At 39.7% G+C, this 24267-nt stretch overlaps 6 protein-coding genes and 1 non-coding gene across 7 annotated transcripts; 3 read left to right on the forward strand and 4 right to left on the reverse strand.

Moving 5' to 3' along the window:
* Window positions 1–793: 793 nt before the first annotated feature.
* LOC122013712 (pentatricopeptide repeat-containing protein At1g11710, mitochondrial-like) lies at window positions 794–2797 on the reverse strand. Its single transcript, XM_042569944.1, has one exon. It carries the CDS (start codon window positions 2795–2797, stop codon window positions 794–796), a length of 2004 nt encoding a protein of 667 aa, XP_042425878.1.
* A 307-nt stretch (window positions 2798–3104) lies between these two features.
* On the reverse strand, window positions 3105–5486 carry LOC122013429 (calcium-dependent protein kinase 2-like). Its single transcript, XM_042569707.1, has 8 exons — window positions 5357–5486; window positions 4603–5191; window positions 4369–4512; window positions 4117–4269; window positions 3751–4034; window positions 3521–3648; window positions 3337–3436; window positions 3105–3250 (listed from the first exon to the last, which is right to left on the reverse strand). The coding sequence occupies exons 2-8, from the start codon at window positions 5189–5191 to the stop codon at window positions 3176–3178; spliced, it is 1473 nt and encodes a 490-aa protein (XP_042425641.1). The 5' UTR covers window positions 5357–5486; the 3' UTR covers window positions 3105–3175.
* Window positions 5487–5799: 313 nt separating this feature from the next.
* Window positions 5800–5872, reverse strand: TRNAV-UAC. The gene has a single exon. It is a non-coding gene; the product is annotated as a tRNA-Val (tRNA).
* A 5384-nt stretch (window positions 5873–11256) lies between these two features.
* LOC122015566 lies at window positions 11257–17038 on the forward strand. Its single transcript, XM_042572539.1, has 7 exons — window positions 11257–11701; window positions 12876–13016; window positions 13126–13491; window positions 15003–15248; window positions 15798–15890; window positions 16344–16544; window positions 16624–17038. The coding sequence occupies exons 1-7, from the start codon at window positions 11339–11341 to the stop codon at window positions 16837–16839; spliced, it is 1626 nt and encodes a 541-aa protein (XP_042428473.1). The 5' UTR covers window positions 11257–11338; the 3' UTR covers window positions 16840–17038.
* A 553-nt stretch (window positions 17039–17591) lies between these two features.
* Window positions 17592–18558, forward strand: LOC122016886. Its single transcript, XM_042574309.1, has 2 exons — window positions 17592–17809; window positions 17924–18558. Exons 1-2 carry the CDS (start codon window positions 17672–17674, stop codon window positions 18431–18433), a joined length of 648 nt encoding a protein of 215 aa, XP_042430243.1. The 5' UTR covers window positions 17592–17671; the 3' UTR covers window positions 18434–18558.
* A 321-nt stretch (window positions 18559–18879) lies between these two features.
* LOC122017411 (mediator of RNA polymerase II transcription subunit 10b-like) lies at window positions 18880–22066 on the forward strand. The gene is made up of 5 exons (XM_042575026.1): window positions 18880–19186; window positions 19287–19367; window positions 19474–19576; window positions 21088–21174; window positions 21848–22066. Exons 1-5 carry the CDS (start codon window positions 18939–18941, stop codon window positions 21917–21919), a joined length of 591 nt encoding a protein of 196 aa, XP_042430960.1. The 5' UTR covers window positions 18880–18938; the 3' UTR covers window positions 21920–22066.
* Window positions 22067–22760: 694 nt separating this feature from the next.
* LOC122013713 (peroxidase P7-like) lies at window positions 22761–23985 on the reverse strand. Its single transcript, XM_042569945.1, has 3 exons — window positions 23773–23985; window positions 23514–23705; window positions 22761–23411 (listed from the first exon to the last, which is right to left on the reverse strand). Exons 1-3 carry the CDS (start codon window positions 23983–23985, stop codon window positions 22857–22859), a joined length of 960 nt encoding a protein of 319 aa, XP_042425879.1. The 3' UTR covers window positions 22761–22856.
* Between the last annotated feature and the right edge of the window lie 282 nt (window positions 23986–24267).

The following is a 24267-nucleotide window of genomic DNA, read 5'->3' on the forward strand; positions in this document are numbered from 1 at the left end:
TACAAAGCACTTAATTTTAAAAATAAATTTTAAATAAATGACAACAAAATTATAGCTAGTCATGGTGATAGTAATAATTTCTTTTTTATTTTTTTATAAAATTGCACAATTTTTATGAAATATTTATTTTTATAGAATAGTTAGTCTAGATAATTCTTCTTTATTTATTTTATGATTCTTATAATATAATACTTTCATTTGCTTCAATTAAATGAACTAAGTCGGTCAAATTCATGAGTGCAATTGGTTTGATTATATTGGATAAATTATTTAATTTAATTGAAGTAAATTGTGTAAATACTTTTAAAATTTTGTATTAAAATATTTCTATTGTAAAAAATTATCTAAAAAATCAAACCAATAAATGTATTATTCTCTACAAATTATGTAAGCCAAATGGATAAATAATAGCATAAGTGCACAACTGAATGATTGAGATGTAATGAAATAATGTAATTGAATAGTAAAAAACAAAAGTTCTTTAAAAAAACGAAAAGAATAAAAAATAAGAGGGCTTTTGAATCAATAAGATGGTGCTTTAACTTTTGTATTTTATGTGAATTATTGATGAAGCTAACTTTTATCAACGAAAGTGACTATGTTGATTGCAATACAAAAATTCCTCTGACTTTTATTTTTGCTGCAATTACTTTCTTATCAACTCGATCATACTGATTTTCTGAACACTTTCAATGGATTTACCAAAAATAAGATAAAATCCTCGAGTGTTCTTGCTCAAAGGATACACCAATACATTAACTGTTCATAAATCAAGTAAATGTTCAAGAATCTATCATACAAAGGCATCAGTATGAGCTTCTCTTTGAATAAGTGAACTGACAATTGATTTGTATGTAAATTTATCAGGAGAGACTCCTCTGATAACCATATAATCATGCAGTTCGATCACTTTACTTGCACTGCAACTTTTATGGAATGAAGTAACTAGAATGGTATAGGTTATCGAATCTGGAATAATAAATCGATCGAGCATAATCCTCAATAGCTCCTCTGCGAGATCAAAGCATCCTGATTTGCATAAGAAGTTCATAAATATATTGCAAGTGACAACATTAACTGCTATGCCTAGTCTCTGCATGGAGTGGCATAAATCACAAGCTTCTTCAACCCTCTGAAGGCTGAGATATCCATGGATCATGGTGTTGTATGTGAATACGTCAAGAAGCACGCCGGCTCCCTTTAGTTCCTCGACGGCTAACAGAGCTAGATCCACATGCTCCACTTGACAGAAGCCGTAGATGATTGAATTGTAAGTGATAAGGTTAGGCATTTGCCCATCCTTCAACATTTGATCATACACCTCAAGAGCATCATCAATGTTTCTGTCCTTGAAGAATCGATCGATTAAAGTGCTATAAGTAACCACATCAGGAGCCAAGCCACTAGAAAACATTGTTCCTAGTAGCTGTTTGACTTCATAGATCCTCCCTTGCTCATGGAGATGCTTAACGAGGCTATTGTATGGAATCACATCGTTAACTGATTTCTCTTCTCTGATCTGCTTGTAGTATCCTAAAGCTTCATGTGCAAGTCCATTCCTGAAATAACCATCAATAGCAATTGCACATGTGAAACAATCAGGAGAAGCATGCGCCTTTCGCATATCTGACAGCAAGAAACCAGCCTCCTCGATATGACCTTGCTTGAATAGCCAATTCAGGAGGGAGTTATATAAAACAGTGTTGGGCACTATGTCGTCATCCACCATCTCGATGAATAACCTTAAAGCCTCTTCCAGCTTCCCTTCCCTAGCATATCCATCGATCAGAGTAGCATATGTTCGCATGTTTGAAAGTAAGCCTTTCTTCGCTATGTCTCTCTTCACCAAGTGTTCACCAAGCTCTGACTTTCCAGCCTTACATAACGCGTTGATGAGGCAATTGAAAGTTACAATGTTTGGCTCAACGGCATTCTTAGACACAAACTCCATCTTCTTGAAAAGGTTGTAAGCAAGATCAAACTCGCCATTTCTGCAGCACCCGTCAATGAGCATGTTGAAGGTGACGACATTCAGAGAAATCCCTCCATTGATCATCCGACATAGAACTCCAAAAGCTTCGCTGATCTTGCATTCTCTACATAATGCATAGATGAGCAAATTGAATGTGTTTACATTTTCAACATATCCCAAAGCGATCATCTCCTTGTACATCTTCCAGAATGTAACACCGGCATCTCGGTTCGAAATAAGATGGTTCAGCAAGTTATTGCAAGCGTGAATAGACACCCAAACGCCTCTAGCTCGAAGAGTCCGGATCACCAAGTAAGCATCTTTGCCTGCGCCAATCTGAGTACAACACCTAACGATGGCATCATAAGCATCACGACTGCCGCCGTATCTCTTCCGGCTTCGAGCAAGAGCATCGAGGAGCTCTAAGACAGGGATGCCCCTTTCTTGCATCAATTGCCTCATGATGCACAAAGCTTCGTCGAACATCTTTGCCGACACCAGAACATGAATCAGGAAGGACAGGGTGTCCAAATCGGGAGGAGTGACGTCCTTACTCTTCTTCTGCTCCGACGACAGCCAATCGAAGAACTCCAGAGCGAGTCGAGGCGAAGACCGGCAGCGAAAGAGCACCTGACGAACTAACAGCGGGTCGGCGAGGCAGGAAGAGAACTGTTGCAGGAAATTCCACTTGCGGTGCCTCAAATTGAGGAATATCGATTGCAATACGGCTTGCGAATCGTGGCGCGGAGGCGGCGGCAACGCAGTGGAGCAGCGAATAGGGACCGAGCGGCCGAAATCTCTTATCTGGATGAATAAAGGCGTCATTTTTCGAAGGAGTCGATGCGCAGAAGCGCGCATGGGAAGAGTTGGGAGGACCGCCAAATCGGCGGCGGCGGCTGCGGAAGCGGACGGTGGCGAGGAAGAGGAACGGCGAAGGCAAGAGCGAGGGTTTAAGAGAGACGCAGTAGAACTTCGCGTGAGGCTCAAAAATACCAAGGTCTTCACTTCACAATATTAATAATTAAAAATAAAATAACAAATGAAATATTTATTTATTTATTCCTGAAAAAAACATTTGACAATCCTTTCAAACATTTCAACTCAAAAATAATTTTTAAGAAAACAAGCAGCCTAGAGCAGCTTCCGTCGGTAAAAGATGGTTTCCGTGACTCGAACTTATGCCAAGATGAACCAATTAGCAAACTACACCAGCTTCAATGGCTGCTGCGCACCACTTCGCATCATTGAACAAAACTCCTCGTAGTTGATCCTCCCATCCTGTGGCCACAGAGAGAGAGATCAATATTACGTGCGCGTCTATGATGAACAAAACAACTGATCATCAACTGTGTTGTACACTTTACATTATCTTTATCGACTTCCGATATGGTCTCTTTGATAGTCTCCAAGTCGCCCATTCCATGCTCTATCATGGCTGTCTCAAGTTCATCTCTCGTAATAAACCTGTCGATCGACGAGGGGATCAGTAGAAAAGAAATTAAAATGTCAATTATCAGTAGAGTTCCACACACACACACACAATCTCACCCACTGCCGTCCTTATCGAAATATCGAAAAGCTTTATACAAGTGCTCCTCCCTTTCTAGTCTATGCCGATGCATTGTGGCCGTTATGAACTCGATATAGTCGATCGTCCCATTTCCATCCACATCAGCCTGAAAAATTAAAGAGACAATTCATTAATTTTGTCATCGATCGGTATAGTCTGATCGTACTTAAAAATAATGCAACTCAGGAATAATTCAGATTTTTGTTACTGCATCCATCAGTTGCTTGATTTCAGTCTCTGAGAGCTTCGACCCGAGGCGAGCCAATCCCGTCTTCAGTTCCTCGTACGTGATCGTCCCACTGTTGTCTGTGTCCATGTTGGCGAACATCTGCTTCAGCCCTTTGATTTCTTCTTCTGAAAGGCTCTCAGCTATAACCTTCAGAGCCATCTTCTTAAGCTTGTTCATGGCACGGAAGTGCTTCATCCTTGACAGCACTGCGCTGTCTATGGGTTTGTCTGATGCCTCTCCACCTTCCTTGAGCCACGGGTGCTCTGAAAAGACATGCCGCAGCTCCATGCATGATTCCCAAACAAGAGATCATATATAATTTAAGTTACATAACAAGGTTCATACGGAGAACTTGAGCAGAAGTGATTCTTTTCTTTGGATCCTGCGTCAGCATCTTCTTGATTAAGTCTTTGGCACTGTTCGATATAGATGGCCACGGTGGACTCTCGAAGTCGATCTCTCCCTCGATGATAGCATCAAAGATTCCTCTTTCAGTATCTGTGGAGAAATTAATTAAAGGGATGCATGAAACAAATAGATTTACTGTTGATTGAAATAGCTAGCTAGATTGGGATCGATGCAAGCTTAATTAATTACCAGCCCAAAAAGGAGGTACGCCACAGAGAAGAATATACAAAATAACGCCTGCACTCCAAATATCTATCTCCTTCCCGTAACGTTGCCGTAAGACTTCAGGAGCAATGTAGTAGGCACTTCCAACTATATCTCTATACACTTTGCCTGAAGTGATCAATAGATTCTGTAATCTTTGACAGTGAAAGAGTCAACCTCTAGCTACCAATTGTGACTGTTTGAAATTGGCTTAATTACCTTCCTCGATGAAAACAGAGAGTCCGAAATCAGTGGCCTTGAGCATGGCTCCCTCGTCCATGGAAGCGAGCAGGAAGTTTTCGGGCTTAAGATCGCGATGCATCACCCCCATGAAATGGCAGATGTTCACCACGTTCACTATCGCCCTGCACATGGCCGCCGCCGCCCGCTCCGAGTAGTGCCCCTTGGCGATGATCCGGTCGAACAGCTCTCCTCCGGCGCACAGTTCCATGATCAAGTTCACCGAGCTCTTGTCCTCGTAAGCCCCCTTGAACTCGACTACGTTGGCCTGACCGGTGAGGTGCTGCATGATTTGGATCTCCCTCCGGACGTCCTCCCGCTCGCTTTCGTTGGCCAACTTCCTTTTGGAGATGGACTTGCATGCGTACTTCGCGCCGGTCACCTTGTCGGTGCAGAGATAGGTCACGCCGAACTGGCCACGGCCGAGCTCCTTGCCGAGGGCGTAAACGGACCTCACGTCCTCAAATGGCTTGCCGAGGACGGCACCGCCAAGAAGGGCTGAAGAACTTAACTTATCAGTGGCTTCTGTTCCCGCCGGCCGTTTGCCTTTGCTCAGGCACGCGCCCATCTGAGCAATGCTTGGTTAAAGTGCAATTTTAGGGAAATTAAACAACAGATTCAAGGAGCTAGTAGCTAGATGCGTGGCAGATTGATAACTTAAGACTTTGATTTAGCTGTAACAAAATTAAAATTGCAACAAGCCAAATTTAGTTAGAAGTAAAGAAAGATGAACCTCGAAAAGCTGTCTGCCAAGAAGGGCTGAAGAACTAAGAATAATTGAAGAACGTTGGCAAAAGGTGGAAGGGTTGGAGAAGACTTCAAATTGGAAGACAGAAGAGCATGATCGTGCCAACAACGAATTCGTGCATAGTTGCCTTCAACTTCTCTTCTTCTTTTTTTTAAAAAAAAAAACAAAAAGAAAAACGATGGAAAAGAGTGGAATTCGTGCATAGTTGACTTCCTCACTTTTAACCGGCACAACTTTTTCTTTATTAAAAATGAAAACAGAGAATGGATTGATCGTGCATAGTTGCCTTCAACTTCTCTTCTTCTTTTTTTTAAAAAAAAAAACAAAAAGAAAAACGATGGAAAAGAGTGGAATTCGTGCATAGTTGACTTCCTCACTTTTAACCGGCACAACTTTTTCTTTATTAAAAATGAAAACAGAGAATGGATTGATGCTGCCCAGGATCGAACTGGGGACCTTTAGTGTGTAAGACTAACGTGATGACCACTACACCACAGCATCTGTTTGTATGTAGGCAAACTTTTTTAATATATATTTCTATTGTTTTGTATAGGTTATTTCATTTTCTATTAAATAAATGCCTTTTTAATCACTAATGAATTAAACGTCATTTTTTTTTTACCTTTTATCCAAATTACTTTCATATATTCTCATTTCGTACTTTGTGTTTGCCAAAATTAAATATAGTTTCGTACTGATTTTATCCAAAATACTTATACACTCCCCATATATGTAAAATATCTCTAATTTAGCCCCCGGCCTGGTGCGAGATGGTAAATAGAAGGATGAGTTTTTTTAATAATGATGGTTTAATTCCCATACAATGCAAGTAAACGTCTATGGCCCTCGAGTTACTAATGGTATTAGGTCATCCCTGTGGTCCATCTATATTTCTCGATTTTATCCCATAGCAAATGGATGAAGGATAGAAATACCTATACCGGTTAAATGAAAATATTTCTAATTTAATTTTTTTTAGCTAATCCAAGTAGTGATGAGAATAATTTTTGTCATAAATCATAGATGAAAATAGTTTTCGTTGCTAATTTACGATAAAAATATTTCGTCACTAATTTAATAGTTGATTTACAATGATAAATATTTTATCGTTGATTTATGATAAATTTAAAAGTTTTTGTCATAAAATCTTGTGACAACTTAGTTGGTAAAGAAAATTTCATTGTAAAATTCTTCATAGAAAATTTCATTGTAAAATTTTTCGTAAAAGCATGATTATTTTTCAGTGATATAACCCTGTAGAATACTTACAAATATAAATTATGAGATGTAAAATGATAATGTTATATTGGAGATATTTTGGAAACAAAATAAAAATATAATTAAAATAATTTTAGAGTGTTTTAAAATAATAAAAATTTGTTGATAAAGAAAAATTTACTCAAGTTTTTTATTCATTAAAGTGACAATTTTTTTTCACAAAATTTAGCCAATTAATCATTTAAAAAACCAACAAGTAATACTTATGTTGATAAAACAAATATAAGAATGTAACATAACATAAATAAAATAAAGAATGAATATTATATATTGTTTAATTATGTTGTGCCAAGTCTAATTTAGACAAGTTAAATTGAGTGTTAATGTCGCATCATATGCGATGGAAGCATGGCTTAGGCTCGAGTTGAATTACTAAACTAAATTTAAAAATCTAAAAAAAATCTTAGAATTTCTCTCTCTATATATATATCTAAAAGAAATTAAATTTTTTTTCCTAATGAATTAGGAAAAAAATAGTCTGACGACCATATTGCCGTCCAATTTTAAAACAATCAAGATATAATAAAAATAAAGAAAACATTGTAATGTCAGTTTTTGCCATTTTAGTTTTATAGATTTTGCATCCCGAAGTAAATTTGAAAAATTAGGTCTCCTCAGACAATATTAATCTTCCCTTTTTTCTCTCTCTTTTAAACTAGATAAATATTTATGAGTTTTTATCGATTAAATTTAGTAGAATATAAAAAATGTAAATTATAAAAAACTCTAAATAATTAATTTAAATCCTTTAAATTCAACTTGAAAAATATGCACACTGTATATTTAGTTTAAATTATCATATATAACTTTATAATATTAGTATCATGTAATCATATAATATAATTAAGATTACGAGAATAAAATATAATCTATTATTATTGTATGGTTCAATTTTAAATTTAGAAATTTTAATGTATAACATAATTTAACATGTAATATTAACTATGAAATTACTCTTACAATGATGTGGATATGACTTAGGGCAGAAGAATAATTAAAGGAAAGAGGAAGGACAAGATGATCTTTTCACTCTATAGGGTTTTAAGGAGGAAGTGGGAGCACTGTAACCCTCTGTTTGGGAGGAGGTGAGTAAAGGGGAGGGAAAGGTAAACATGGGTAAAATGAATTTTTACCCTTGTTTGGGAGAGAGTGAGCTATGAAGGGGAAGGGGAGAGAAGGGTAAAGCCTCCCCTTGCATGCTCGGGAATAAGCGAAATTCCTTACAACCTAAATTGGGGTGTAAGGAAGGGTAAGGAGAAATTATTACAATTATATCCTTATTTATTTTTTCACATGCAGATTTATTAAAAAAAATAAGAGGATATTTTTGTAAATTTGTATATTTAACCTTCATTCCATCCCTTTCCTCTCACATAAACTTTCTCTCCCTTCCAAACAAGGATAAGATAAATATATTACTTTCCTTTCCTTTCCTTCCCTTCCCCTTCTATCCCATTCCATTAATGAACCTTACCTCACCCCATCCAAACAGAGGCTAAAGGGAGGCTGCTTCGGGGTTTTTTTGCCGCCGCCAAGGGACTTCACGAAGGGTCCGATCCTCACCGGCGCCAACGCTGGCCGCCGCCCTCCACCTCTTCTCCTCTCCCTCTCCTCCTCCTCGCGTGTCACCGCTGCTGGACCGGCTTCTGCCCCTCCCCTCTTCCTCATGCTCCCCTCTTCGCCGGCGCTCGCCACTGCTCCTTCTCCTTCTCCTCACAACGACTGCCTCTCCACTTCCTCTTTCTCTTCGCGACGTCAGTGTCGGACAGATTAATTGCAACTCCTCTAAGCAGCCTTCTCCACGCCTCTGCCATCACTTCGCCTCCCCCGTCACCTCCGGCCCAGCCACTGCCACGCACGCTGCCACCGAACACCGCCTCCCACGGTCATCACCGGGGCTCCTTTCTACACGACGACCAGTGCAGTTCCTCCTCTCCGCATGACCTGACACCGACGACAATGGCTACTGTCGAACCACCATTGTATCCAGCAGCCTCGCTCCGCTCCCTCTCCCTCCTTACCAGCGGCCGTCGCTCCGTTGACCAGGGCAACACAAAATCTACTCTAAGCCGCAGCCGTCCCCCCACCGTCTCTCCTTCGATCCTCGCGGTCATACATCGCCTACGCTGATTCGATATTCGATCCATGTTGACGTATGTTTTCAGCGTTGATCAGACCTCGGGCAATCGTTGTTCTAGCTCTGTGTCATGGTTGTGTTTCGGGCCTCGAGCCGTGGTTATGTTTTGGTCTTTATATCGTCTGACCTATATGTTAGATCTTGGGTTGTGTGCAATCTCTCGGCCTGCGTGTCTCTATTATCTCCCGGCCTACGTGTCGCTATTATTTTCCGATATGTGTGTCGATACCTTATCCCAGACTATGTGACGAGGTCGCATCAGGTTTCCGTACCACCGCGATCGGTTTCGTGTCGTCAGATCCAGCTATTCATCCGGCTCAAAGTCATCTGCTCTTCCGAGTCGCGACAACTCGATCAGCGTCCCATCCGAGGGTGTTCCCCTGGGATAAGGTACGTTTTCTGTACTCGTCCCTCATTTGTTTCATTATTATATTATTAGTTTGTTATTTATATATTCGTTGGATCTGACTTGAGGATCGGGATACCAGAGATCGGGGCGACCCGATCGCTGGCTGCAGGCAACGTTGACCAAAGTACTTCTGAAGACTTGGTCAACACGGAAGTCATCTCAGCACCTCCCCTCCGGAACATCGCGACTCCATCAACATTCTATCCATCTCACCTGACGATCCGTCTGACTCAGATTCCGGACAGAATCATATAACATGATTGTAAATTGAAGTAATTGAAAGTAGGCATATATCTCAATCCACTGACATTTCATGGTGGCGGTGACAATATTGGCGATGACTATGAACCTGCTGATTCTAGTGTTCTTCTTCATCATCTTCTAGAAGCTATTGCTGCTTGTTGTGGTTTTGCTTCTTGAATGAACTCTAGTTATTGTGCATCCTTACCTTGAACACATGTCTTCTCACCCCCTCCCAACCCTGCCTTCTTACATCCGCCGCCCCACCTTCTCTACGAACACCAGCATCTTCTCTTTATGTTCCGTCGTGAACTTGGTTTGGAACCTCTTCCTCGACATCATGGACGGTCGTTGCATTGCTAGATCTCACTCGACGACTTCGTTCCCACTGCCGCTACACAACTATTCCCATCCCGCACCATTAGGTCAGATGTGGCGCTGAAAGCCTTGCCCGTGGGGCAACACTGTCGAAGCCGCTAGCAGTGGGAGTGGCATCGTGGCACCGTTCCGGAGCAGGTACATCTCGTTGTGGTCTTTCCGGTGACAACTGCAGGTGCTGCACTTGAGGGCCTCACCGACGCTTGGTATGAATTCACAGTAACCGTCAAGTGGACAAAAACTCACAGGGTAATTAAAAAAAAAGATATATTAACCTTGGAATTGGAATTATGGAAACCTTACCCTTTTAAATATTGCGATTCGATTATATCCAAATTAAATAAGTTTTTTTATTAATAATTGGATAGACAACTAAAATTAATCTGGAAGCAAAAAGCCTAAATATAGAATGATACATATACTTCACAAGAAAAGAGCAATTAAAGAAAATTGGAATACATCAATAGAATTAAAATTTATGATTTTTTTTTAAAAAAAATCCGAATACTCAACTTTTTAGAATCTCCCCGCTTTCACATTCTCAAGTCGATTAAAAAAATAACGGAGTCTCGATTTAATACAAATTATGAATTGGTATTAAGGAGAGTAAAAACTAATATACACCGTCAAATTAATTAAGTAATAAAAAAATATCAAAAATAAAATATACAGGAGGCATCATTAGATAAGTGGAGCGATTAAAAAGTCCTTAGACCCTCGTAACATTCATCAAAATTAAACATATTATATTATATAAAAAAGAAAACATATCTCTCAAAATTGAAATAAAATAGATTTCGAACAAATAAAATGTAACAATTAATAAAATAAAAACTTCTTGAGTCTTGATCACTCACGAACGAAGAGGACTTAAATTGTCAAAGAAAACAGATTGTATCTTCACCATCTAGTATCATTGCATAATTATCACGCGACGTATTCAAATATTTTTAGAACCAATTGATTTTACAATTTATGGTTTAAATTAAAAGAGACTTATTTTTTAAAACCATCTATATCCTTAGCTAATTATATTATCTAAAATTTAAAAAATAAAATTATTTTTAAATATATAAATAATTTATATATATATATATATTGGGCTCCTATATGATTGGGCCAGGCCTGCCGTCAGGCCCTCCAACCTTGCTCGTGCGGCAACGGCATACCCCTTCAGGTAAATCAAAGACTTACTCAGCCTTAGCCTTAGTCGGAGGGACACTTTTCATAACAAGGAATTTGGTGATTTAATGAATGCCATTGGAATGTCATTTTTCTCATAAATGTCTTTAATACAGTCCTGTCTTTAATCAAATTAATAAGCTTTTATTTATTAAAGACATGGAAAAGTTGTTTCATTAAATAATTTAATTTATTAATTCTATATTTTTACAAAATTTTAAAACCTTTTTTTAGCATTTCTTATTATTATGAGCGGATAATAATTGGCCGTCCTTGTGTTCTATGTTTGCGTCCGCCGTCTTCTGTTCTCTGCGCCTCTTCTCATCTCTTCTCCTCCATCGCCATGAAGCCAAGGCTTGCTGTCAAGCACCTCTTTCTCCCTCTCTTCCTCGTCCTAATTGCTTCCCCTCTCCTCTTCTTCTTCTCCTCCTCCTCCTCTTTGCCTTCATTCTGGGACGATGCGGGTTCCTGGAAGGCCCCGCTCCGTGTCATCGACCTGCTCCCCCTCCTTCCCCGGCGGGTCGCCTGGCCCCTCCTCCGCTCCCTCCGTAGCGCCGTAGACCTGCTCCCTACCTTCGTCGGCGCCGCATCCTCTCCTGAGGCCGACCTGCAATGGAAAGGTGCCTGCTTTTACAAGAACACCGCGTGGATGGAGTTCCACAACAAGAGCAAGTCCCAATTCGGAGGCGGCACGATCCATATCAAGGTTCGTAATTTTGATTCGGACGATCCTTTGTATTATCCTTCATAATTAATTAATGGCGGAGCGATTATGGGGTTGACTTGAAATTTGGGTTCTAGGTAGCGTGTGGTTTAAGTCTCATTGTAATTGTGCTAAAGAAGATAGTAAATTGAGGTGCGAGAAAAAGGGTTAGCAAATTTTGATGTAGTTCTTCTTGAATAAGTGGCTTCCGTACTATTAAAAAAACAAAACAAAAACTCCCATTTGATTGGGGAATAACTTCTATCTTGGTGGAAGACGAGAGTTATTTAGTTCATTGTGGATCCTTAAACATAGGAGCTGGATCTATCTCTACTTGTGCATTATAATTTTCTGAAATTGGTTGAAGGTACAGGTCAACGATAAGTGGTTCTCTAGTTTTGAGTTTGGGACTGTACAAAGCGTATTTGGGTGAAGAAACTTGTGGTTTTTTCATTACTGATGCTTACCTTACTGGAAATATCTTTTTTATTCCTAATAAGCTGCCTGATGGTGAAGCTTAAACAAAAATATCTTCCAATTCACAGGTGGAACTATCCAAAAGCTTGTATATTGCTACGGAGTTAGTTGCTTGAAAAAGCATGATCTCCATTTTCTGCTTAGATTAGGATATCTCTTGGTGGTTCAATGCATATTGCAGCCTACCAGATCTACTAGTTCTCAAAGTGGCACTTATTTTTTTATCTTTTCTGAAGACAACCAAAAAGATAAACCCCACCTAGATGGTGAAGCGTTGTATGGATGCAAAACCTTGGCAACGGTTTCCAAGAGATATACCTGCTAAGCTAATTGGCACCTTCTCTCAATGTGGATTATTGTTGTTGAGTGAATCATAATCGTTATGTTTTCAATTTAAAGTTCACCAATCTGAAAGCTTTTTAGTTCAATTACAAGGACTTGCAACCTGTTGGAGTCCTAATTTCACTTTTTGGAATCTTCCTGCCATGTAATTATTCTTATGTTGGAATTTAGTTGTTGGCATATTAGTGGGAAGGGGATACACATGGCAAAAGTTTCTTATTTTCACCTGTCTTTTTGTTCACTTATGGTCTTTGCATTGTCGTCTCTCATCTAGTTTTTTACTTAATTTGTTTTTCATTCTTAATGTGAAAAAATATTATTTTGTTATCAATGACTTTTGCCTTTTTTGGTTGTGCAGACAAGCAATGCCCATAGTTGGACTTGCATGGATCTTTATGTCTTTGCTACTCCATATCGTGTGACATGGGATTACTACTTGTTGTCTCGGGAACATACTCTTGATTTTCATGAGTGGGATGGAGAAGCTGAATATGAATATGTAAGTTGCTTCATCAGTTTGTAACATTGTAACAAAAGATACATTTTTATTATCATAATTTGCTATCTCTGCTCCACTAAGTTGTTTATGGTGCTATTTTGTAAACCAGGTGAAAAATCATGGAGTGTCAATTTTTCTTATGGAATCTGGAATGCTTGGAACTCTTCAGGCGTTGTGGGACGTCTTTCCTCTATTTACAAATACTGGATGGGGTGAAAGTTCAAATCTTGCTTTTCTTGAGAAGCATATGGGGGCTACATTTGAGCAACGACCTCAACCGTGGATTTCAACTATCAACATTGATGATATTCACTCAGGAGACTTTTTGGTTATATCAAAAATTCGTGGACGTTGGGGTGGATTTGAGACTTTAGAAAAGTGGGTTAGTGGGTCATATGCTGGCCATAGTGCAGTTTGCCTAAAGGATTCTGAAGGAAAGCTTTGGGTTGGTGAATCAGGCCATGAGAATGAGAAGGTTAGATCTGATTTATGATTTCTAGTTCTAAACTATTTTATTAATCTTTGGTATCATATTCATGTTTTACCCCAAACGAATCAATGCATTCTTATTTTGTATGCAAATGCAGAGGATAAATCATTTAGATATATGCATGATGTGTGACACAACTTGGTTTTTAATATATATTATTTTTTTTTCAGCAGTATATTACTAAAGAATGTAGAAGATTGTATGTTTGATACGGAATAAGACTGTCAATAAAGCTACATTAATTTTTGCTTGATGCATGATGCAAGAGAGCCAAAATAGTATATGCATAATAATACCTCCGTTTTTAGTAAAATTCGATGATCAATAATCATTCAAAAGAAAAACTTGTTGAGAGATATCCAAATGAGTTTTATACTAACTTAGCTATTAGGAAGATTCATCTATTGGATGCGGTTAAAAAAAAGTCTACTAATATTGACACTCAACAAGTGTCAAAGCACTGGTTATATATGTGTATCTGTTGGATTTAGTATTAGCAATGTGGTCAAGTAACACCTTGATCGTGCAATATCCCCTAGTTACAGTGAATGCAGACCAAAAGTAAGTTCACTGAAGGACGGTGAGAGGTTGGAATGCAGTAAGCCTAGTTCGTTCGAGATAATTCAGGGCTTCTATAAAGGTTACTTAATTCAACTGAGGTAAGTCCAGCTCAATCAAAGTGCCATGAGGTCATTCTCAATTGTCTAAGGTGCCTGCAACTCCTGCAGCGCACTCCTTGTTTTGAAGTTGATTCATATTTCAATGTTGATCTCAAGGTGATTCGATCTTTCAAGTAGTCCCAACTAGAGATGCAGACCCAGGATTCCAATCAAAATTGTGGCCTGTTATCAGCCAGTCTATCACCCTTTTGTCTCTAGTGATTAGTAGTTTTGGCACAAAGTTCCCACGGCGCTAGCACCCAACGTCTTTTATAAGCCTCAGGATCAGCATCTTACTGTCCCAGAGTGGACACCTAGTGCGACAAATGATTTCCTCCGGTCACATTCCAAGTTAATCCTAAAATTAATTAGTTGGCCTTCCACATTGTAGCTGGTACTAGTTCTCACTGGGTCCCACAGACCAATCTCCTGCTGACACCTTACCTTGCCCTTTTGCCACGTATAATAAACCTAATGGTTGGCGGGCTAGTGGATATTCATACACATGAGCTGCTTCTGAATAAGCAATTTAGATCAATTTAAGATAGACCTTTCATTAATGTAATTAAGATGGCCATGAGGAATCAAACTACCATCAATTTTTAAATATCAGCAACAAATCAAATTTTCCTAATGTCTCCTAATTTTCCTTACAGGTGATTTCCTTTAGCCTTTTGAGAGGATGTTCTTAAAGTTTCAGGATTTTCTTCTGAGTATTCAAGTAGATAACTACTAGTTGTGTTTTCTGGACCATACTATAGTGATAAAGTAATTCTTCTTCTTACACTTTGTCTTTCTTTTATTCTTATTTGTCATAGACTGATTCTTATTTTGCAGGGAGAGGATATAATAGTTATTCTACCATGGGAAGAGTGGTGGGAATTCGAGCTCACCAAAGATGACTCAAATCCACACATTGCATTACTTCCCCTCCATCCAGATATCAGAGCAAAATTTAACAACACTGCAGCTTGGGAGTATGCTGAAAGCATGTCAAATAAGCCTTACGGATATCATAACATGATATTCAGCTGGATAGATACTACAAGTGGGAACTATCCACCACCTCTTGATTCACATGTGGTATGACACCACTAGTGTCTTCTTTCGAAGCTAATTTTCTGTTCCTTTTTGTCTCTTATGTGCTATTTTTTTTTCTCACTTATATCTTACTAATATGCAGTTCTTCTGGGATATATTGCCACACTCGATTTTGGTTTTCTGCTTATATTTTTTTATTATTTGCCTGGCACTTTGCAGAGTTAATCATAAAATTTGAGTCTCCTTACATATTTTTAAATGTATTAATCTTTTGGAAATTTCACTGATTCTAACGAATACATGTCTACTACAGCAGATTCTATGCTCCTATTATGAACCATATCTTAACTTTTTTTTTTCTTCTTTTTTTCATGGCTAATTTTGTCTTTCATAGCTAACTATTTATTCCTAGACATGTATACCTAGACAGTCAATCTACTTGCACTTTTCAACTAAATCCTCCATTACAAGTCTTCCCTCGAGATTCACAATAATCTTATTTATGCCTTTATTTCCATTATAGTATTTGAAAATTGGAATATTTTTGTGACCTCAAAAAATAGTGGCTAAGTTATAGTTTTGATCCTATAGGTGGCTTCTGTGATGACCATGTGGAATAAAATCCAGCCAGACTACGCTGCAAATATGTGGAATGAAGCTCTGAACAAGCGACTCGGAACTGAGGTATACTGTCTGCACCCTGTTGGCATACTTCACCTTTCATGTATTTGTGCTATTTTCCTATTCAATGGATCTACTTGGACTAATGGCTTCTATTTTGCTTCTAGATCAGTTTTTCTTCTTTGTGTTGAAACCATATGTTTGTAGCCTAGATATTTTTTTTTTCAAGATAAGATTTCCTTCCTAATTCATAAATTAGATGTTGATGAAAAGTATTTTTTACGGGCATTGCAGTGCTCTGAAATTCAACAGATTTGACATCACTGACAATCTTTGCATTTGTCTTAGAGCTATAGTTTGGATACTTTGGACTAAATTTTTGAAAAGTAATTTCGATTAAGTAGTTTCATAATTGGATGTATTCTTACAGAAAAGTTTCATACGGTCTTGGGAGAATTCGACACCTTTAAATTGGGCACTTTTATTCTTCATTGGAAAACTTAAATCTCTATGCAGGGTCTTGATCTGCCTGAAATCATTGTCGAAGCAGAAAATAACGGAACTTCTTTCGATGAGTTATTGACGATTCCCGAACAAGATGATTGGATCTACTCTGATGGAAAATCAACATCATGTATTGCCTTCATTCTCGAACTGTACAAGGCAGCTGGATTGTTCGACCCAATTGCCAACTCGATACAAGTTACAGAGTTCACTGTAAGTCCTCCCCTCAGAACTGATTAGAAAACTTTCCAGAATTCTAACTGTGATTTTACTAACTCCCGGTGCCGTGCAGATCAAAGATGCCTACACCCTCAATTTCTTCGAGAGCAACTCGAGCCGTCTGCCGCAGTGGTGCAACAGATACGACAATGTGAAACTTCCTTATTGTCAAATCAAGGGCCGATATCGAATGGAACTGCCAGGATACAATACCATGGAGCCATATCCTCACATGAACGAGAGATGCCCATCCCTACCACCGGACTATGAGAGGACAAGTTATTGCTGAAAACTCCATGGCCACCCTCGAAGTGTATAATCTTCGTGTTTATTTCATGTTAGATTCTTGTCTATAGTATCGATGAACCCTAGCTAGTTTCCTTGGGAATTTATCCTTCTGTGGGAGATTAAGGTGTGTATTTATCCTGTATTTGTACATATAGAATTCCTAATTGCTGATGAGAATGTCATCAAGTCTGTTAGCACAAGATGATGCTCCCTCCACCACAACAACAAAGAGAGCAAGCACGTATCGCGTGTTCCTCGATCTTTCTACATCTTGAAAAACAAAAAAATAATCCTTGGAATATATTCCATTCTCGTGACCAGAAGGCTGTCGGGAAAATGATGAAATTATCATGTAAATTATTGATCCAGTGCTTCTGCTAATTAGGAATCGTTGGACTTTGAGAACGCGTAGGGTTGACTTGGTCAAGAAAGATTCGTAAGCCTGTTCCGACATTCAAGTACGAAACTGCCCACGATTTGGTCAAATGTCAACGACACTGCAACCGTATGAAACTGCATGCTTCGTGGCACCTGTGTCTTTTGCACCCACTCGCATATCCGCATGGCTATTTGTTGAAGACAGACTGGGGCCCACGTAAGTGTGGTAGAAACTGCGTGTTGACCGATGGGTGGGAACGATGATACGTACGAGCCGAAGCGGTTAACTGAGACGAGAAGGGGCTCGGAACGGAACGGGACGTAACGGCCAAGCCACTCCCTCACGTCTCTGTCTCTGTTGTTCTATATAAAGAGCTTGAAAGGGCGCCATTCGATTCATTGGGCGAGAAACACAGAGCCTGAAGGCCGTTCCGCCGCTGTTCAATTCTACCGGAATGGGAGAAAAGAGAAATCGCAGTGGCCTCTTCGGCTGCTTCGTCGTCGTCGAGGATCCCGAATGCGAGGCGGCGGCGGCCGGCGAAGACAGCAACTGCCTTCGCCGTCGGTCTCTTCGCAAGATCTTCAGTCATTTGGTATGAACACCAAAACTCAAACACCAAAAAAAAAAGCTCTTTTGATCAGTTTACATGATCAAAATTGAAGCTTTGTCAGTTTTTATTAATGTTTTGTCGACGAAATTGATGCAGAGGAAGAAGGCGAGCAAGTCTTCATCTTGGCGGCAGTCGATTTCGTCGGAGAAGAAGTCAGAGGAGGAGGATGAGCGCCGAACGGGGTCCTTATCGTCCTCCGCTTCCTCCTTGTTCACTTCCTCCTCCTCCTCCTCTTGCTCATCCTCGCGCGTGTCAACGGCGGCCTTGTCCTCTCTCTCGGAGCCGGAAGAGCCAGCGGAGCGGAGGAAGCAGGCGACTATTCACCTGAAGCCGACGTGCATCAACGACGCGGCCACCGGCGCATTCTTCCTCGTCGCGAGCTTGTCGGCGACAGTGTTTCTAGGCCGGCTCTGCGCGATCCTCTGCACGTCGTGCCTATTGTTTGCGGTGGCGTGCCAGTCCTCGAACGGCGCAGCGGCCGGGCCGTGGGGGGTGGAAGGGCGGAAACTTTCTGCGGCGGTGCTCCGGCGGAGGGGGCCGGTGGTGGAGGCGAGCGGGAGCAGGCGGGTTGTTTCCGGTTGCTTTTCTGCCAGAAACAAACTTTAGTTATTAATCTTTTTTCGTCTTCAATCTTAAAAAAGAGAGAGCTATTTTAGGAAATTACTGAAACGCTCTCTTTGTTTTAGCTTTCCACTGTTTTGTAATATTTTTTAATAATGACATTTGAGTTATAAAATTTAATTAGGAATTCATTTGTCAATTGCTAAACTATTTTTATGTTTTCGATTTATTAAATATTAATTTCATTATAAATACAATAAAAAAGTGCACCAAATCCTTTTTTATTCATTAATCTTTCAAAAAAAAAAAAGAAGTTTTTTTTAATGCTAGATATGTAAACAAAATCTATAGGTTTTCACCTTATAAAAACATAGGAATGCCACGTCAGTTTTAATATCATTATATTTTATAAAATAGTTGCATTACTTTCACTGAAGCATGGTGATGTGCAGCCCAATATCGGCCCATTTATTGGAGGCCGAGTTAATGTCGTTATTATTGGTAATGTACTAGTTTCATCACTGATTTCGATAGTCGCGTTACTGATTCCATGGATCCTTCGCCGCAGAACTCTTCCTCCGCCACCGGTAACGGCGTTCTCTCCACCTCCGCTTCGGCCACACCCAGCCCCGCCCCCAACCCTACTTCAGGCGCCGCCTCCGACCCCGCAGAGGAGGCTAAGCAGAACCTCAACCAGGTCATCAACTCCATCGACAAGACCCTTGGTCTCCTCTACCAGCTCTACATCACAGTGTCCTCCTTCAGCGTCGCCTCGCAACTCCCTCTCCTCCAAAGACTGTAAGCCCTCTCTGCCTCTCCCTTTCCGCTTCGTTTGTCGTTGGAGATGCTGGTGCCTCTGATTCTAGGGTTTTTGTATTTTGTATTTTGGCTACCGCAGGAACGCCTTAGTAGCGGAGTTCGATGCGATGCAGAAGATGGCTGACAAGTGTAACATTCAGATCCCTTTGGAGGTCGTCAGGTTGGTTTCTGATCCCCGTTCAACTGGGCTCCTTTTGTTTTATTCATTTCTTTCTTTCTTTCTGTCGGTATTTGAATAGCTTTAAAAGATTCCATTTTCCATGAAGTTTGATTGATGACGGGAAGAATCCAGATGAGTTCACTAAGGATGTGATAAATAATTGTGTTGCCAAGAACCAGGTAACCAAAGGAAAGTCCGATGCTTTTAAGGTAAATTCCCTGTTTCCCTTGTTTTCCAGGATTTATTTGACACGAGAGGAAAGACTTGCTTTTTTTTTTCCTTTTAAATTTCTGTTGCAATCCGATTGAACACTTAAATTGTCACCATAGTTGTTAGAATTGCACAATTTGTGTTTTCTATCATATGAATTGTGGTAGATTCAGATGTAAAAGTACATGTATCATGAGTTGAAAAAGAATCATTATGATCCCAATTGACTGGACAAATCATATTTGCGGGGAGTGGGAAAGGCCAGAAATTGTGCCCGAGCCATTAAATTAACATGCCTGTTAAATCAATTCCAACCCATCCAAAATTTAATCCATTACATTATTTAAAAATTGAATTTTCTATTACATGGAGCTCAAGTAGGGTGGAATTTGAGTTGCTGGTGACATAGAAGAATAAATCTCGTTGCTTGAAGACCCAGAGTTGATGGTGAGGGTGGACTTGAAACACAATGGTGATTAAGAAGAACAAGACTTGTGCCCCAAGGTGAAGCCGATGGCTATGGTGGAGTTGTCAATCTTTGAGAAGAAATTCTCTCACATTGAAATTGTCTTCCCCTCTGTCTTTTTCCACTTGAAGTCAATGGATAGAGTGGAGTGAATGATTACCATATTGATTCAGAAGCTAGTGATGGTGAAATATAGTTCATTTTATTTTAATTCTAAATGAAATTAAATTAGATAATTTGAACTTTTTTGATCAAATGAGATATAAACATACATTTCTTTTTGTAATTATAAATTACGGTCAATATGTCTATTTATCATACACTATTATCCTCTTAAATAAAGATAATACACTATTTATATATAGGATACAAGAAATTTGTAACCTATTTTACAATTCCTAATTGAACCTGAAACATTCATGATTTGATGCACTTTACAATTCAAAATTCTTCAAAATGATTGATGATATGAATGTTTATTCAACTATAAATGAATGTATACTGAGTTTCAGATCAATCCTCATATTGATTTCTGTTTAGCAGAAGTTTTGCGGGCTATGTAATAACTTGTTTGTTGACCTTACAATCTTAAGGAGTCCACTTTTTTTTTTCTACCATTCAAATCACCTCTAAGATTGGAAGATTGATTTATATCTTAATGCATTGCTCTTCCAATATTAATTTGATACTTTAATTCCCTACATAAATTTTTTTAAATATATATATATATGTGAAGATTTTATTTTGTTTTTCTTTTCTGCATAAAATGAAAATTTCAGGTTGCATTTTTTTGATGATATATGTTGTACTAATACTCTCTATTATGCTCAAGCCCTGTTATGTCCTGCTTTAGTTATCCTGAGTTTCACTAATCTTGTTGATTCATGTATTATGCTTTCTCAACTGAGAGGGTGATCAACTATAATTTCTTAGTTTGGAATAACTTTAATGCCAATAGCTTTTATACAATACGTTCTGATTAACCATTTTCTTTTTATTGTTGCATATCATTGCATTGGCTCATGATCTTTACTATGGTAATAGAGCCTTCGAAAGCATCTCCTTGAGGAGCTTGATCACGCTTTTCCTGATGAAGTAGACATGTACAGGGAGATCCGTACTTCTGCCGCTGTAAGTCAAAAGCTTAACCCTTCAGAGTCATCCTTAATTTTTGCTAAAATTCAGCATTTCTTTTGCTATTCAGGACATATGATAACTTGTGCTTCTGCTCTGATGACTCATTTCTGCATATGTCCAACTACTAAATTTGTACAAATGAATAGAATGAACTACTGCTAGATCACACTTCAATTCATTTTTTTTCACTGAATATCACCTACTACAAATTGAATTACATTGAACATTCTATTTTGCTGCGATAGCTGTAAATTTGATGAACCGAAACTTTCTCCCCCTTGCGAGGGCACAAACCTGAAGGCTATGGATACATCCAAATGTTATCTAAAAGAAATAAGACATATCATAGATTGTATATAGATTCAGAAGATACTGTTATAGTCAGCCATGGAGTGCATTAACCTTCAGCAGCCAGTTTAAATCATAGTTCTGAGTAACATAGACAACAGAATGCCAATTTGTCGTAAAATGTTCGTCTATATGCTTAAATGGAAATATATTCCTTTCGATAGATTATCATCCAAACTACTTGTGATATATTACTAATCTCTGCATAAAAGCTTATTGATGCAAACATTTCTTATTGACAATTGCTTGGACTAATTATTTCTCTCACTGACAAAATGAAGAGTCCATTTTGCTGATAGTTTAGCTTCCTTTTTTTCAGGAATCAAGGAGACCAGCACAGTCCCAGCATACTTTGCCAAATGGAGATGTGAAAGTAAAACCAGAGCACTGAAGAACTTGGATTCTGTATTTTCCTGTGCTAATAGTAGTAAAAACAAAGCACGGTAATGATTTAAATGAAGCTAAGTATCTGGCATGTAGATATAGCATGTTAGTAACCCCAAACAATTAATATATAGTTTAAGAAATATGTAAGAAATGCTTAGCTCTATCATAATGCATGTTTTAGAGAGGAAATAATATAAGAGTCAAAAAAGAGTTATTTTTCCATGAAATAGGAAAATCCCAACTGAGGTACACTAAGGATCTTCCACCTCTTAATTTATTATAATGTCATTAGAGCAATCTATCACCCTTTTAGGGGCACCTTGAATAAATGGAAGAATGTCACAGTGTCTTAATGGACACAACAACAGTGACAAATATTAAGGTCTTAACTCCTAAGCTTCATTACATTTTAACCTTTTATAAAGTTATGCCATACGTTTTTTCCTTGGACCGTCACCCCATAAATCATGAGTACCACCCATTGAAAAGGAATTATAAGAAAGTTTGTGCGAGTTTTTTTTTTTTTTTTTTCATTTATACAAAGACACCAAGATTAGGAAAACAACCCTAGAACCATTGTTGTGCATACAAGTTTCAATCTAAAACGGGCATGTATCATTCCGAAAAATTATCATATGTTACTTGGCATAAATAATGTCCACTTTTCATGTTTTTCTTCTTTTAACCTCCGCAGCAATCTCCATTAGAATGTCGATACAATACAAAATAATATCATACGCCTTTAGTAATAAATCTAATCTAATATTAAATTTGAATAGGCGGAGAGTTGTTTTCATAAAAAAATTATTTTGTTAATGATATGGATAAGATTTTATGCCTTGTGGAATGTTAATTATTTTATAAAAAATATAATGAATTGGATGACAATTAATCAAATATCCTCCACAACTCCACCAAACTTTAGAGCACTTCATCATTAATTAAGCGTTCACTTTCCTGCAGTTCAATCTGATCTCCCCAGGTAACCCAAATAGAGGGCTGAGGTCCCCCAACTTCACCATCGCTGCCGCGAAGTCCCTCCCGAAGGCCGCGTTGTCCTCGCTGTAGATCTCCACCAGTGGATCCACCAGGCTGCCGCCATACAACGCCTGGTCCGACTTCAACAGGCCACGGAAGGCAACCAGGTCCTTGAAGTACATGTTGTCGAAGCGCCCAGGCGTCCGGTCAAACGGAGCGGTGACGGTGGCGTTGCCAGAGCCGAGCGGGCAGGTGGATCGGAGCGCGGCGGAGAAGGCCGGGTCGATGTTGGAGTCGCCGTGGATGCGTTCGCGGTAGAGGCTACAGTGGGACCGGCCGAGCGTGTGGGCGCCTGAGAGCGCCACCATGTCGCGGGCGTCGAGGCCCTTCGCCGCAAACATGGTGAGGAGGATAGGGAGGCTGGACCCCGGACCCGGGAGGCTGAACGAGGCGGCGTTCTGTTCCGCCGCCGTCGCGTCGCTCCGGCCGAGCCTCACGTTCCATCGCGGACCATGGAGCTGCAAAACAGAGCAGCCACCGCGTGTCATTTAATTTCACGAAACAGAGCAGCCAAGCCGCCGTAAATTCTCTCCCTTAAACTAAAAAGAACATGCACCGACCAATCCGACGCTATCTCGAGCGGCGAGCGCGAGGATATCCGCGCAAGACACCGTCCGCGGGCAATCCGCCTCGACGCGCTTCTTGATGAGATCTATGACCTCGAAACCGCGGAGCGAGTTCTTGTTCGCCGGTGCAGTCTTCTCCCCGACGGACGCCCGCGTGTCATCCAGCAGCACCGACGCATCGCAGCCCTGACAGAGGACGATCGAGTTAATTGCAACAAATATTCTTAACTTAAAAAGGAAATCAATGTCTTACGCCAGCGAAGCAGTCATGGAAGAAGAGGCGAAGAAGGCCGGCGCCGATGGTGGTGTCGTTGCGGATCGCCTCCTTCATGGCCGACCGGACAATGCCATGGAGCTGAGGGCAGGTGTTGGAGTAAAAGGATGGCGAGAGGAAGAAGTTAGGAAACGCAGTGGTGCTTCCGGCCAGGAGGAGGAGGAGGAGGAAGAAGTTGAAGGAGATTGCCATATTGGCTACAGGGAAGGGAAGAGAGGCCTGTAGCTTATCCCGACCAAGCTCGCTCAGGAACTTGATAAGCAGAGGTGGACGACAGCGAGGGCCTTATATAGAAAGACGTGCATGGCTCAAATGGCATGCGCGTACGTGCATGGTTCACCGGCGATACCGGCGCTGGCATTGGACGGAAATAAGAAGTTCGATAATAGAAATTTCTTGAGTTAGCTACAATCTGTCGACGAGTTAATTTTAGAACGGAAAGGTTGACTTGACTTTTTCTTTCTATATACGGTG

This window comes from Zingiber officinale, chromosome 8B (assembly GCF_018446385.1).
Source record: "Zingiber officinale cultivar Zhangliang chromosome 8B, Zo_v1.1, whole genome shotgun sequence".
Classification (NCBI taxonomy): Eukaryota; Viridiplantae; Streptophyta; class Magnoliopsida; order Zingiberales; family Zingiberaceae; genus Zingiber; species Zingiber officinale.

Bases quoted from the DNA above. Each gene is read 5' to 3' on its own strand.
- LOC122013712 (XM_042569944.1), bottom strand. From the start codon at position 2,797: ATGACGCCTTTATTCATCCAGATAAGAGATTTCGGCCGCTCGGTCCCT.
- LOC122013429 (XM_042569707.1), bottom strand. From the start codon at position 5,191: ATGGGCGCGTGCCTGAGCAAAGGCAAACGGCCGGCGGGAACAGAAGCC. The intron at 4,270-4,368 runs GTAATTAATTAA...ATTTCTCCACAG, and splicing joins CGTACCTCCTTTTTGGGCTG to ATACTGAAAGAGGAATCTTT. The intron at 3,437-3,520 runs GTGAGATTGTGT...GTCGATCGACAG, and splicing joins TTCGATAAGGACGGCAGTGG to GTTTATTACGAGAGATGAAC.
- LOC122015566 (XM_042572539.1), top strand. From the start codon at position 11,339: ATGAAGCCAAGGCTTGCTGTCAAGCACCTCTTTCTCCCTCTCTTCCTC. The intron at 13,492-15,002 runs GTTAGATCTGAT...CTTATTTTGCAG, and splicing joins CAGGCCATGAGAATGAGAAG to GGAGAGGATATAATAGTTAT. The intron at 15,249-15,797 runs GTATGACACCAC...TTGATCCTATAG, and splicing joins CACCTCTTGATTCACATGTG to GTGGCTTCTGTGATGACCAT.
- LOC122016886 (XM_042574309.1), top strand. From the start codon at position 17,672: ATGGGAGAAAAGAGAAATCGCAGTGGCCTCTTCGGCTGCTTCGTCGTC. The intron at 17,810-17,923 runs GTATGAACACCA...AAATTGATGCAG, and splicing joins GCAAGATCTTCAGTCATTTG to AGGAAGAAGGCGAGCAAGTC.
- LOC122017411 (XM_042575026.1), top strand. From the start codon at position 18,939: ATGGATCCTTCGCCGCAGAACTCTTCCTCCGCCACCGGTAACGGCGTT. The intron at 19,368-19,473 runs GTTGGTTTCTGA...TTTTCCATGAAG, and splicing joins ATCCCTTTGGAGGTCGTCAG to TTTGATTGATGACGGGAAGA. The intron at 21,175-21,847 runs GTAAGTCAAAAG...CCTTTTTTTCAG, and splicing joins AGATCCGTACTTCTGCCGCT to GAATCAAGGAGACCAGCACA.
- LOC122013713 (XM_042569945.1), bottom strand. From the start codon at position 23,985: ATGGCAATCTCCTTCAACTTCTTCCTCCTCCTCCTCCTCCTGGCCGGA. The intron at 23,706-23,772 runs GTAAGACATTGA...GTCCTCTGTCAG, and splicing joins TCCATGACTGCTTCGCTGGC to GGCTGCGATGCGTCGGTGCT. The intron at 23,412-23,513 runs GTCGGTGCATGT...TCTGTTTTGCAG, and splicing joins CTCGAGATAGCGTCGGATTG to CTCCATGGTCCGCGATGGAA.